At 40.5% G+C, this 12951-nt stretch overlaps 1 protein-coding gene across 6 annotated transcripts in view; it reads left to right on the top strand.

The window, feature by feature from the left end:
• Nucleotides 1–12947, top strand: part of TDRD12 (tudor domain containing 12) — a 37238-nt gene extending 24291 nt beyond the window's left edge. For 3 of the 6 annotated variants that reach the window (XM_083453362.1, XM_083453364.1, XM_083453363.1), the window contains exons 22-33: nucleotides 757–856; nucleotides 1979–2166; nucleotides 2788–2998; nucleotides 3174–3266; nucleotides 4272–4441; nucleotides 5512–5699; nucleotides 7595–7649; nucleotides 8792–8890; nucleotides 9094–9207; nucleotides 9291–9444; nucleotides 9530–9596; nucleotides 10619–12947. In XM_083453362.1, coding sequence (XP_083309488.1) covers nucleotides 757–856; nucleotides 1979–2166; nucleotides 2788–2998; nucleotides 3174–3266; nucleotides 4272–4441; nucleotides 5512–5699; nucleotides 7595–7649; nucleotides 8792–8890; nucleotides 9094–9207; nucleotides 9291–9444; nucleotides 9530–9596; nucleotides 10619–10719 — 1540 coding nt within the window. In that variant the 3' untranslated portion in view covers nucleotides 10720–12947. Of the gene's footprint in view, nucleotides 1–756; nucleotides 857–1978; nucleotides 2167–2787; nucleotides 2999–3173; nucleotides 3267–4271; nucleotides 4442–5511; nucleotides 5700–7594; nucleotides 7650–8791; nucleotides 8891–9093; nucleotides 9208–9290; nucleotides 9445–9529; nucleotides 9597–10615 lie in introns of all 6 variants that reach the window. The other 3 variants (XM_083453359.1, XM_083453361.1, XM_083453360.1) reach the window with 1 other exon arrangement.
• The last annotated feature ends 4 nt before the right edge of the window (nucleotides 12948–12951 follow it).

Genomic DNA, 12951 nt, shown 5'->3' with positions numbered 1-12951 from the left:
CTACTGCAATGCGCTCTATGTGGGGCTACCTTTGAAGGTGACATGGACACTACAAGTAATCCAGAATGCGGCAGCTAAACTGGTGACTGGGAGTGGCCGCCAAGACCATATACAGTAACACCAGTCCTGAAAGACCTACAATGGCTCCCAGTACATTTCCGAGCACAATTCAAACTGTTGGTGGTGACTTTTAAAGCCCTAAGCGGCCTCGGTTCAGTATATCGGAAGGAGCGACTCCACCCCTTTCGTTCAGCCCAGACACTGAGATCCAGCTCTAAGGGCCTTTTGGCAGTTCCCTCGCTGCGAGAAGTGAAGTTACAGGGAACCAGGCAGAGGCCCTTCTTGGTAGTGGTGCCCGCCCTGTGGAACACCTTCCCGTCAGATGTCAAGGAAAGAAACAATTATCTGACTTTTAGAAGATACCTGAAGACAGCCCTGTTTAGGGAAGTTTCTAGTGTTTGATGTTTTATCGTGTTTTTAATATTCTGTTGGGAGCCACCCAGAGTGGCTGGGGAAACCAAGCCAGATGGGTGGGGTATAAATTATTTATTTATTTATTTATTTATTTATTTATTTATTTAAAGGATCCTTAGAGGGTATTCCTCACTTTACATGCTTTCACTTGTGCCAGGAACGTAACCCCTGCATAAGTGAGGAGTCCCCTGTATTCTTACCAGCCACCTGTATTCTTGTCACCTTCCTGGCATTTGCTCTCTTAAAATACTGAATTCTTCTTTTATCATTATTCTGTCACAGGGATAAGAAACGCTGTCCAGATCGACATCGAGTTAGTTTACAAATAGATGTGCTACAAAAGGCAACAAATGAAACTTTGCCTGCAACTGGAAATGTAACGGTAAGTTAGTAGTATGGCTTCGTTCTTGCATCTTAAACATGCTGTATCTATCTTCTGGTGGAAGAGAGTTCAGGCCCCAGAGCATGAAAGAATCAGAGCTCCAGATAATTTCTTATGATCGTCTGATCACAAATCTTCTGCCTTCCCAAACTTGATTTTACATAATAAAATTAATTTTCCACTGCAAATCTTTCACAGATGATTCCCCCCCCCCTTATAGCTGTTTATGCTGGCAAAAGTAAATTGAGCTTTCTTTCTGGAAACTGGACTGTGTTTCATAATAGGCATACTGGGGAACTGGAGCAGCAGTCTTTTTAATTACTGTAGGAAGATACCTTAGATTTCCCCCCAAATTTTTGGAGTACCTATGGTTGCAAGCTGCTATGTATACATGGCCTAGTCATCACTGTTGTAGTATATTACTCAAATTAGATGTGAATGTGGAAGATCTGTGTTGTTAACAATCCATCTGCTGCAGTCAGACGGAAAGTGGGGCAGAGCAGCACTCAGTCTGATTTTAAGCTCCAGAGCAGAGTGCAACAGTCAGGGGGCTCAGACTCTCACAGCCCTCTTTCAAGGTACTGTTCGCACTTGGGGAACTAATGCTGGAAGAGAGCCTGGCTGAGAGGTTGTTGATTGGTGATACAGTGAAGGAAGCCTTGGGGGGATGCAGTCTCTCACTTCCTCCTTTTCTCCTTAAAATGGACCACTTTCCTTACTTGCACATTCTGTATAATTCCAGTAGGTTTGGATAAAACATACAGAGGTCCTTCACTTGCATGTAATTTAGGTCTCAGAGACTCTGCTCATGTGGGAAAGAAGAGGGGAGGGAAACAATAAAAGAAGAAGAGATTTGTTAAAAGTGCCAGAAATGAGGCCAGAACATGAGAAAAGTGCACCCTCTACACATGCAAGGATGTGGCAAAACCTTTTGGAATGTTTATTACAAGATATGTTTTACATGTTGGTATGAGTTTTCTTGTTTGTTATTATTGCAATCTGAGAAAGATGAGTGCTGGAAACAGGTGAATTTAAAACAAACATTTAAATCCAGTGACTTGGGAATATGCCTATTCGCTAAAGTTGCAGCACTCCTTTTCACATGTATTTTCCTCCTTTCAGATCCTCCCTCTTTTTATTGTGGATGCCACAAACTACTTTGGCCGCATTGTCAGTAAACAGAAAGATCCATATGCAGCTCTTGCCGATGAAGTGAATGCATATTATAAAAAAGCTAAGAATCTTGTCCCTGCTGACCCATTAGAGAAGCTAGCAATGTATGGATTACGTGAAGAAAGCACTTTCCACAGGTAAAATGTTTCGCTTCTTCTGCAAACAAATTTTGGTATAATCTAGCCTAGCGGTTTTCTATGCCAGTAAAAGCTATTCAGACCTAGGCACAGAGATGTACAGCTAACAATATAATCTGTACAACATAATTTGTAAATGTTCAATATTTCTGGATGGACTGCTTTATACAGGCTTGCTTGGATCCCCCACTCCTTTCTTTATGGGTGCCCATGGGATCATCTGGGAAGCACGTAGCCTCAATATAACTTCCATAAAAAATGTAAACACAAACCTTTAAAGATAGATTTGTGCTGGAATGGCTGGTACAGGGGGAAGAACTGTGTGATCTGAATTCACTGGCGTCATAGGCAGTGTACAGTGGGTGCCTGTGAAGTCATGAAGTCTCATTAGCAGAACTCACCAACAATGTTGCTGCTACAAGGAAAGGAGAATTGCATTTTAACAGCAGAACTGAACTGCAGTTTTAGTCCTAGATTTCTTGAAATCTGGAAGGAAGTTTACGAGTATAGCATCACCTCTTAAAGATAAAACTTCTATACAAACACATAAGAATTCTGTTGGTTTAACTTACCTTTTATGTTGGAAATTTTTTAATTCCCCTTTCTCCCATTCTGTTACAGGGTCCAGGTGCTTGAAGTACCATCCAAGGGAGAGAACTCTGTATTTTATAGCGTTCATATCAAGTATATAGATGAAGGCAGATTTGGTGAAGTTCAAAATTATAAATTGCTTTACTTACCTGAACAATTCCAAACTTTGCCCCCTCAAGCAGTGGAATTTATTGTTTGTCGTGTTAAACCCATTGATAATGAAGTGGAGTGGAATCCAAAAGTAAGTTTACTCCTTTTTCTTACCTTCATTTGTGTTACAGAGAAGTCGGTGTCTAAACTTGTTTCAGTGATGGCCAGCTATTTTTTTGTTTCATTTTTTAAAAACAACTTTTTGCAGGTCACTAGCTTGTATTAAGCAAAACATTTGATATCTGAGGATTTTTCTTTTTTGTTAGGTTACGAGATACATTAATCAGATGATCAGAGGGAAACCTCATGAAGCAAAAATAGTACTTGCTTTGGGAAACACAATTTGGGTGGATCCAGTGGTATGTAGCAAAACATTAAATATTATTATCTTAACTGTCTAATAAATTCCGAAGTGAACTTCTTTTAAGTTGGTACTGAGGAGTCTTCCTTCCTTCCTTCCTTCTTTTGAATATGGGATACTTTGAATGTGGTATGAGATACTTGGTTTTCTCAGGTTTGCCACATTATACCACTTTGATCAGCATGCCCCCGGCTTGGTGGTTGTATTATCAGGTGGTTTTGCTGGGATATTATAGATTTAAGGACCGTGAAAAGAATTATTCACTGAGGTTTGGTTTAGAAGTCTCCAGGACTGCCATCTTAGTATTTTAACAATGGATAAACAGATTTTACAAATGGTTTGGAAAATCTTCCCAAACATTTGAGGTGCTAGTTTTTAGAGGAGGCATTATTGACACAGCACAGTGGGCAACTTTGATTTTAAGAAGCACTTAGCCACATCTGTATTAGCGATGAAAACATTAATAATTTCTCTGGTGGGAGATTTCTGTGTCCATGGGAGATTTCTGTGTCCAAAAGCACAGAAATTTTTGCAGGAAATTTTTGCAATCCTTACGGATCATCACAGAGATATTGAAATAGAACTGGGTTTAGCTATGCTCTCTTTATTTAAAGGGTGCAGAAAGGATCTCCCTTGTAAGAATCTGATAAACCACCTCCTTGTGGCAGCACACATGCATCTGGGATTAGAAAGATGCAGTCAGATGTACCATTCACAAGTGGTGTGATAGGGTATGGTACTTGGTTTGACTGTGGTGATCAGTAAGGATTGCAAAAACTTCCTGCCAAAATTTCTGTGCTTTTGGACACAGAAATCTCCCACCAGAGACAGACCAATGTACCAATCTAAGCCATATCTAAGGGCTCTACTCTAGTTGATAGTTGCAGCAGAAGGAAGGAAGATAAGGTCAGTTTCATAGTCATAACTAGGAAGTTTGAGGGATGAAGGAGCTGCAAACTAGTGGCGTGAAAGCAAATACTACTTATTCACAATTAAATTTCAGGTTCGTGTCACCAGACTTCTAGATCTGAAAACGTCTATTAATGAATACAATATTCGTTCTGAGATCCTGTCTACTGGAATGGGAACTGACAACCCAGATCACATCAGTGAACTCCAGAAGTTATATAGAGATGCTGAAATGGTTCAAGAGGAAAAGGAATTACCTGCATTGTAAGGGAGTGACTTCAATTTCTTTTTTTAAATAATGAAACTTTAAATTTTCAGCTAAAGAAGTGTGTGTACTAAAATTAGAAGGCAACAGTTCAATGACATATTGAGATCATAACAGAGGCTAAGGGATTGCATTAGCTGGCGTTCTGTTCTCCTTAGTTTTATACCACTTACATTTTAATAACATCTGTTTAGGTAGTTTTCAGGGGTGTTGCAGTATCATTCTCAAACTGGGGTTGATCTGTTTGAGCATTAGTTACTTGGTTTGATATTGGTTTTACTGTATTTTACAATTTATGATGTGAGTCACCTTGGGAGGGCTATATAGTCCTTGAAACGCAATGTATAAATAAGTTAGTAGGGCTTTTGCCCTGGGAAACATATGGACAAACTACTCTCGCTATTCTGGTAACCTCTTTTTCAGTGGTTGTTGAGCTTTCACCACATTTTCTGAGAGCTCTCCTTGTTTAATAGGTTCAGTTCCAAAACTTGCCTTGGTGTGGAACGTCTTGAGTGTCCGGGGTGGGTGTAGCTGGTTTCTAGTGTGCTGGAGTCTCCAATTAGTTTCTAAGGCTGAGATTGACTAGAGAGAGAAGGAAGCTTCCCTCCTAGTTGAGTCCTTTCCCAAGTGTCTCTGTGGTGATGCCTTTTTAAACCAGAAGTTTGGGGCGGGCGCTTCATTTGATCAGGGAAAGGCTGTTTAACCCTTTCTTCTTGTGTCATTTTCTAACTCAGAATCAGCGTGCCCAAGCTTCTGTTGCACCCAAAGTTAAAAATCTTTGCACCAGAGGATTAAAAACAATGCGGGGAGTATAATTTTTGAGCTGGAAAATGACACAAGTAGAAAGTATTTCATCATCCTACCTCATCACAGCCTTTTTCCACGCAGACATTCTGCCCCTAGCTGGAGGTTTAAAAAAGCAGGAAGAACTGCAGAACACATTGAAGCCTAAATGTGCCTTATATTGGCTAGAGATCAACATCACTCGGTGTCTGGACAGCTGCCCATCCAATGAGTAAAATGTTCTTTTAAGCAAAGTGCACTGTAACATCTCACACACCCCTTTTAGGATACATCCTCTGAAGTGTGGGGTGAGTGAGCAGCCCGAATCTCCTTCACAAAGCATCTTGGACCAGGCTACCCTCAATTCACAGGCCTCCAAAGAACAAGCCATATCCAATGTGCAGAATGATGTGCAAGAGGGTGATGTTATTACAAATCAGAGTTTTTCTCAAGAAACTTTACAAAATCATCATGGTAAGTATGCTGCCTTGAAAGGACCTTTTTGATTGATTGATTGATTGATTGATTGAATGTGTGGTGGCATACACACTGCCTTCCATGTCCAATTTATCCTCACAACAACTCTGTGAAATAGCTTTGGCTAAGAGTTAGTGACTGGTCCAAAGTCACCCAGGTGGCTTCATGGCTGAGTGGGGATTACATGAAAAGAGTTGGCTTCGGAGCCTAAAATTAATATGCAATAGTTTAAAGGGCGCAAGGTTATAGGATGGTATTAAAACAAATATGGAACAACAAATATAAACAGCTGTTAATGCAACAAAAAAACAACAACAGTAAAGAAGATCGCACATGGGTGATGGGAAGTAATAGGATTAGGGGGAGGGAAGTGGGGCATTAATTGAAAAATTGTTAGATATATATGGGACCTAAGAGATTATGGATAAGGAACCAAAAGGAGGAGACAAATAATAAGGAATAATAAAATAAGGGAATCTGAGAAGAATCAGTACAAACGAAAATATGAGACTCAAGGTTTTGTTATATACTGTTTTGTCTTGGATTTGAAGTCTTCTGTTGTAAAGATTGTACATAAAATGAATAAAGAAGTGTTACCCCTGAACTCTAGCTTGCCAGGTCCAACACCCATCCCCCTGGATAGCAAAAGGCGGCAACTAAAATTATCATTCCTGGGGGCAAAGCATCTGCTTCAGGCAATAGAGTTTTAGACGCTTTGGAAGCCCACTGTGAACCACTTATAAAGCACTTTGAGGGTAAAATTGCTCACCTAGGTAGCAATCTTGATGCCACATCCACATTTACTGCAGTCTCCAGTGAGGTATCCACTACAGCAGCTGCTACAACTTACTAGGATTTGTTTCAGTGGATATGGATGAGGTCCTTGTGATGATGTAGCCAGCAACATGCCTTCCCGTCCTCCTTACCTTATTAAAGTTTGCCAAGGAGATATGACCAAGTGGATCCAGGGTGCGGCCAATGCATCCTTGTGGGAGGGAGTGAAAGGGGCAGTGATCTGATGGGCTGCAAATTCCCCCCTTTTTCAGAAAAGTTGCAGCACAACAATTGCAAGTAGTATTGGATAAAAGAAATAGTCTTGAACCCGTTTCAGTCTGGATTCAGACCTGGTTATGGGATTGATTCAGCCTTGGTCACCCTAATGGATGACCTTTATCAGGAGAAAGATGGGAAATGTGGCCCTGTTACTCTTTCTTGATCACTCAGTGACTTTTGAAACCATTGACCATGGAATCCTTCTGAACTGAGTGCTAGGAACCTTCAGGGTGGATGTAGGAATCAGACTTTTAGTGTTGTGGCACCTCCCCTTTGGAATGCTCCCACTTTGAATATTAGACAGGTTGTCTTTTTGGCACCTACTGAAGATCTTCCTCTTTCAACAAGCCATTTAAGTTTATCTTTTCCAGGCTGTATCTGTATTAGAATTGCTTTTAAGGAGTTTTAAAGATTTTTTGTTTGTTCTATTACTTATTGTTTGTGATCAGGATAGGCAGATATAAATTTAATAAATGGAATTCAACGTCGTACTAATATGATTGTTCTGTCAGCGCACTCATTTATGCTTGCTAGGTGGAACCATCCCCCCCCCGTGTGTTCTGGGGTGGGGGAGGGTACTACTGATCCTCCAAAGCCAATTTGGGGGTGGGCTAGTGGAACTCCCTGTGCTGTCTTCCACTAGCACAAGTGTAAGCTGAATCTGGCTCCGTTATAACAATAATAATGAATTGCACTTACCAGTTGCTTTTTTATATACAAAAAGTAACCCAATGCAGCTTGCCAAATGTGAAATCTTCCAGTTGCCCATATAGCTTTACTGAAGTCCTGTATTTACAGTATGTGCTGTGTAAAATTAATTTGTTCTGTCTTTCATTTAGACGAAATGACTGCAGCTAAGAAAGCAGATGAATGTCTACAGCCATCTTGTGAATGGTATCAATTTTAATTGTTTCGTTTGGAGCTTATGTCGTTCCCAGTCCCAATGCCTTGAGTGGGTAGCAGGGTTTTTTTCCTTTTCTCTCCTTCCCTATCCCAGACCGCCAAAGGCAGTTTCATGCCATTCTTTGAAGAAGTTCAGTCATGGACTTTGGCAAGCCTTAAAAGAAAGGGAACTCCAAAGTTTGGTGGGGACAGTCTCTGTGAGTCCTTGTGGGTCCTTGAAGTACATAGTGTATTTCAATAAACCATTACCAAGGTTAGGCTGCTCTGGGCTTTCTAGACTATTGCTACAAGCACCTGAAGATGGGCCATAGTGTTGGCACCATCTAAAGCTGCAGAGCTGCTGAGAGCACCCCTATATCAAGCAGCCTTGAAAATATGAAGGCCTGAGTGCTGATAGCTGGTTCTCTGGAGGCATGCAGAAGGACTCTAGAAAGCAGTGGGTTAATGCCCCCCCCAAGAGATAGGAACAGGTGAGTTGAAACTTGAGTCCTGGGCAGGTCCAAAGTGCTGCCCTCTCCCTCTAGCTCTTTGCCTGACCTTGTCTAGAAAGTGTTCAAAACTCCCATTGTTCTAGGCACATTTTGCAACACAGAATTTCATTAGCGCAAGTAGTTTCTGAGCTCTGGGCACAGTACTGCGCCTAAGATTTCAGATTAACACTGCAGAGTGGAAGGAAAGGAGGACCTTTTCCTGCCTCCCCACTTCCAGATACACTCTGAAGACTGGATAAGGGACCCTCTTAAGAATATTACGGGGGTAGTATTTTTAAGTGGAAAACTGCCTTGGGTCTTGGCAGGAAACATTTGCAATAAAAACATGGAACTGTTTTCTGGAGTCCTCCTGCACGCTCTAGGAAAGAGCACCCACTGTGTGTGAACCAATTGCCCAGCCTGTATATATGAGAAAAGTTAGGGATCTGTATGGTCTGTTACAGTTTTTTGTTTTGTGGGACAAGGGTATGTATGAAAAACCAGCTTCAGCCATATTTCCATTGCAGAGCATTGCCGTGAGGGGAGGCCCTTAATGGAGCTCCATCACCCCACCCCCACCAATATACTTATTCAAGCCTCTTCTGTCTGATTTGCTTTTTTTCCTCTTGTAATGTTGATATTCTTTTCCACATGGGGGTTGAGTCCAACCACAGCAGTTAACCAGATGCTCCCGAGAAGCTCACAAGAAGGGCCCAATGGAGAAAGCCATCCTCAGCTTTCCCAGGCATCTGCTAATCGGAGGTAGGCTGTTTCTGAAGAGGATGTGCCTTTATTGGCTGTCACTTTTGGCATTATCAGACCTTTTTACTATATGTTGTGGAATTGAGCAGTAGCATTACATGGCTTGTTAACTGACTTACTCCCAGGATATTGGAAATTCCTATGTAGGAATTTGTATTTAAAAATCAAATCCATTTTAACCACTGTTTTTTCATTTTTTTTAGCTTCTATCCATCAATAAAATGGTTTGAAAAGCAGGATGTTGTTGTTCTGAAGATAAAATTACAAAATATTACCAGCTACGACTGCAAGTTTTTCTCCCAGAGGATCATTTTCAGGTAGATAGGAAATATTTTACCAAAAAGGATTAAAAAAAATGATTTGTTTCTGTTTTCAAACTAATATTTTAAAATACTGTCAGTGCTTCTGTAGAAGACAGATTTTATTTGGCTGATATGGAGCTGCAGAAAAATATCATCAAAGAAAAATCAGCTTGTGACCTTAAGAATGGCGAACCTGTCATTACCCTTGCAAAAGAGAAGGCTGAACCTTGGTGCAGCTTGCTGAAGCACAAAGTAGGTTGGACATTCAAAAGTGGCTTATGGATCTTAAAATATTGGCATGGTAGACTGATGTATTCTGAAATGTTCCTTCCAACAGAATCCCCACGTCTCCTTTGATTTTGATTACTTGGATTATTCTGAAGAAAGAAGTCCCTTTTCTGCTGGTAAGCCACTAATTGCATTTTGTGTATACATGCCTCTTCAGTCATAGAGTGGGCCACTCTTTTCATTTGTTTCAGAGATAGGACTGCAAATTACTTCTTGCTTGGGTCCCTTTCAGTGAGAGGCGTCACACACACACACAAACACACACACACACATATACACACACTGCTTCAAAGCAGCATGATTTTCACAGAACTTGGATTCTTTCTCTTTCTTTGTCATGATAGCAACTAGTTTAAACATTTCTGTCCACTCTGTGAAGGGGAGAATCAGAGCTGGCTGCAAGGAGGAGCCCTCCTGGGCTAGCATCGTAGGCAGTCAGCACCCTCCTTTTAGCTGGAGTGGTATAAACCAATGTCTGATGACTCTTGTTCTGGTGGACAGGAAATGTGGAAAGAGAGCCTGTAGTTCACAGGGATGTCAGGAGGGTGGGTGTGTCTCTGTGTACTCTCTAGGGCAGGAGCTCAACGGGGTGCTGACACTGGGTTGCACTAAATGCATAGTGAACAGCTACCATGTCTGGTTTATTGGTTTGTTTGTTTATTTGTTGTTGTTTTTAAGAAACAAAGTGTTTGCTCTTTTTTCAATCCTTTTCATAAGCTACTAGAATGAAAGCGTTAGAGATAATATCTTATACCCATTCTCAATTATTTGACTTCTGATCTGCATTTTACACACACACACACACACAAAAAAAAAACCCAAAACATCACCATCTCCTGTAAGGCTTTTCCTTTTTAAAAAACACCCACTGGTGTTAAAGAGTCATAGCCTTGTGGGGGAGGGAGACCATTTTTTGTCAGGATTTCATCTGGGGAGGAAAAGGTGAACCCTCCCCCTCCACCACACCCTACATTCACACCCTAAAACCAGCCACCAGCCAGTATTGCTTGTCCTAGAGCACCCAGGGCCATTAAGAACCAAGCAAGACCCTCTCTTCAAAGGGGCATGTTAAACTGTACTAGAATGCTGGGAATTAACTTTTCTAGATCTATGTATAATGTGCTTTTTTCTTAAGCAGGCACAGGTCCCAAGAAAGTGCACCTGGTTTATACAGAGGAGGAAGAGGAGGAGGACTCCTCGGATGACAGTGACACCGAGAGTGATTTGTTCATCTGTTAATTCTGGTTTGGAAATGGGGATTAAGAACTCAGCTGTCACATGAGAACCCGCAGGTTGGGTGGCATTTCCATAATGAAAGCATTTTAGCTTTTTGAACATCAGGAAAAGTTCTAAATTTTGACCATGGTTTTGAAGAGGGTTGTCATGGTGGGAGGGTGGGATGTTTGCTCTTCGACTTAACTGCCATAGACTGATCACATGTACAATTGATTTCAGTGAGTTTTAATTCAAGGTACATTTGCTCTGAGTAGAAGAGTTGTGGTGATTTTTGCTAAGTACCTAACCATGAAACCAATGGAGGGAGGTGAAAATCCTCTCTCTCTCTCTCTTTCTCTCTCTCTGGCTATTCTTGGAGCCTGTTTCAAAAAGAAAGCACAGCTTCTGGCCTTTTCCTCACAAAACAAATTATGAAGCCTCACAGATATATTTAGACAAAAGGAGTTAAGAGTAGAAACAGTCTGTTGTACTGCTAGAGACAGGTGTTCAATCTAGCATAATATTTAGTTCTGATCCTAATTTCTTTAAGAAAATGTAACCATCAAAACCAGTTTAATACTGGTGATGTACTAAATATACCCTTTGTTAGCTGTACCTTAAGATGTAAAACTATAAGATGCTCACTGATCTGTGCAGCAAATATTTTTGTTTTCAGAATATGAGAACTAATTTGAAAGGTTAAAGTACTTGATTAGAAAACTATTTCTAGTTCTTTGATCATTTGATCGGTTTGTTTTGTGTGGAATTGTTTGGACCAACACAGCTGATGCTAATTTTTCCTGATCTAATATGGTAGATAATAAAAGTTAAATTATATTATAGCACTCCCTTGAACATCAATATTCAAATGGTTAGTTACTAGACACTTTGTTCAATTGCTCTGTTTCTGTATGTTATTATGTTGGCACAAAGAGCTATGAGTATGTGTAGGAAGAATTAGAGATGGCCTTAGAATCAAAGGGTATACCTGGATCCAGGAGCTGTGAGGGGCTGGTAGAGCCACTTAATCAGAAGAGCTAAAAAGTACTGCTAATATAAATACAGCTTTCCCTACCTGTTCGCATAGCAGTATAACAACAAAAAGTAAAGTGAAGGAATCCCAAATGACTGTCTGATGTCAGATGCACAGGCATAATTATGTATGATAGTCCCTTTGATATACTTATTATTAAATTTATATGCTGCCCTTCATCTGAAGATCACAATGCAGTATGCTTAACAAAATAATTGCTCTGTTGACAGTATTGGATAAATAGTAGCTTTTAAGATGCTGTAGTCTATATCCTCCAACGAGGAGCAGTATTCTGCCACTGAATTGACAGTCTCTCTGAAAGCTGCAGATATTAGTTGCAATGGTTCTAACATGCCCTCTGATGCCTGAGTCCTATTTTCTAAATGCCCCTAATTTTTCCAGTTAAATATTCCCACTCCACATTGTCAAATGTACAGTGGAACAACAGTTTACTCTATAACATGAATATGACAGCAATTGTTGAGCTTTCAGTGTTTCACATAATTGACCCAAATGACATTATAACAGTTGGACATCTCTTTATATCAGATATGCAATTAGATCAGAAGTATTTGGCTTAAAGTTGGATGTTGTGATAAACCCTTCTTAAGGCCATAATCCTATGCATGTAGTAGAAAAAAGTTCCACTGAGTTCAATGGGGCATACTCCCAGGTAAGCAGATAGAGGATTGCCCCATTGAACTCAAGTAGGACCTGCTTCCAGCTAAATGTGCATAGGGCTGCACTGCCAGTGTTTTTCCAAGAGTTTGGCCTTTGCAACCCCCAAGACTGATTTTCATTTATACAAACTGTGTCAAAGAAATTGCAGGGAAGGGCTTTGTCTCTGGCAATTTTTTGCAACAAATATGTATCTTCTGTAGGTAAAAGCAGGATGTCAGGAAAGAAATTTGAATGGGAGGGGAAAACAAGCTCCTGTTTATGTTTCCCTGCCAGTCCACCTATCCAATGTGGAACCCTTCCTGCTGCTTTTATTTTGAAAATTAAGAAACATCTGCCATGTGAAATTTTGTTTGGCTTTTAGCATAGCACCAGGGGCAACACAGCCCTACAGTTTCTCAGAACCCTCATACAGTGAATTCTAATGAAAAGAATAATATAGTGATTGGTGACGGTTTAATACTAGGCATTTCATATGAATAGTTATGGAAAAAGTTATTTATGCCTGTTAGAAAAGCAATAAAGAACACTCTTAAAACCATCCT

Source organism: Podarcis tiliguerta, assembly GCF_965153285.1.
Source record: "Podarcis tiliguerta genome assembly, chromosome: 8".
Classification (NCBI taxonomy): Eukaryota; Metazoa; Chordata; class Lepidosauria; order Squamata; family Lacertidae; genus Podarcis; species Podarcis tiliguerta.
The sequence above is the reverse complement of the archived record's forward strand: the minus strand, read 5'-3'. Positions and strand labels throughout refer to the sequence as shown.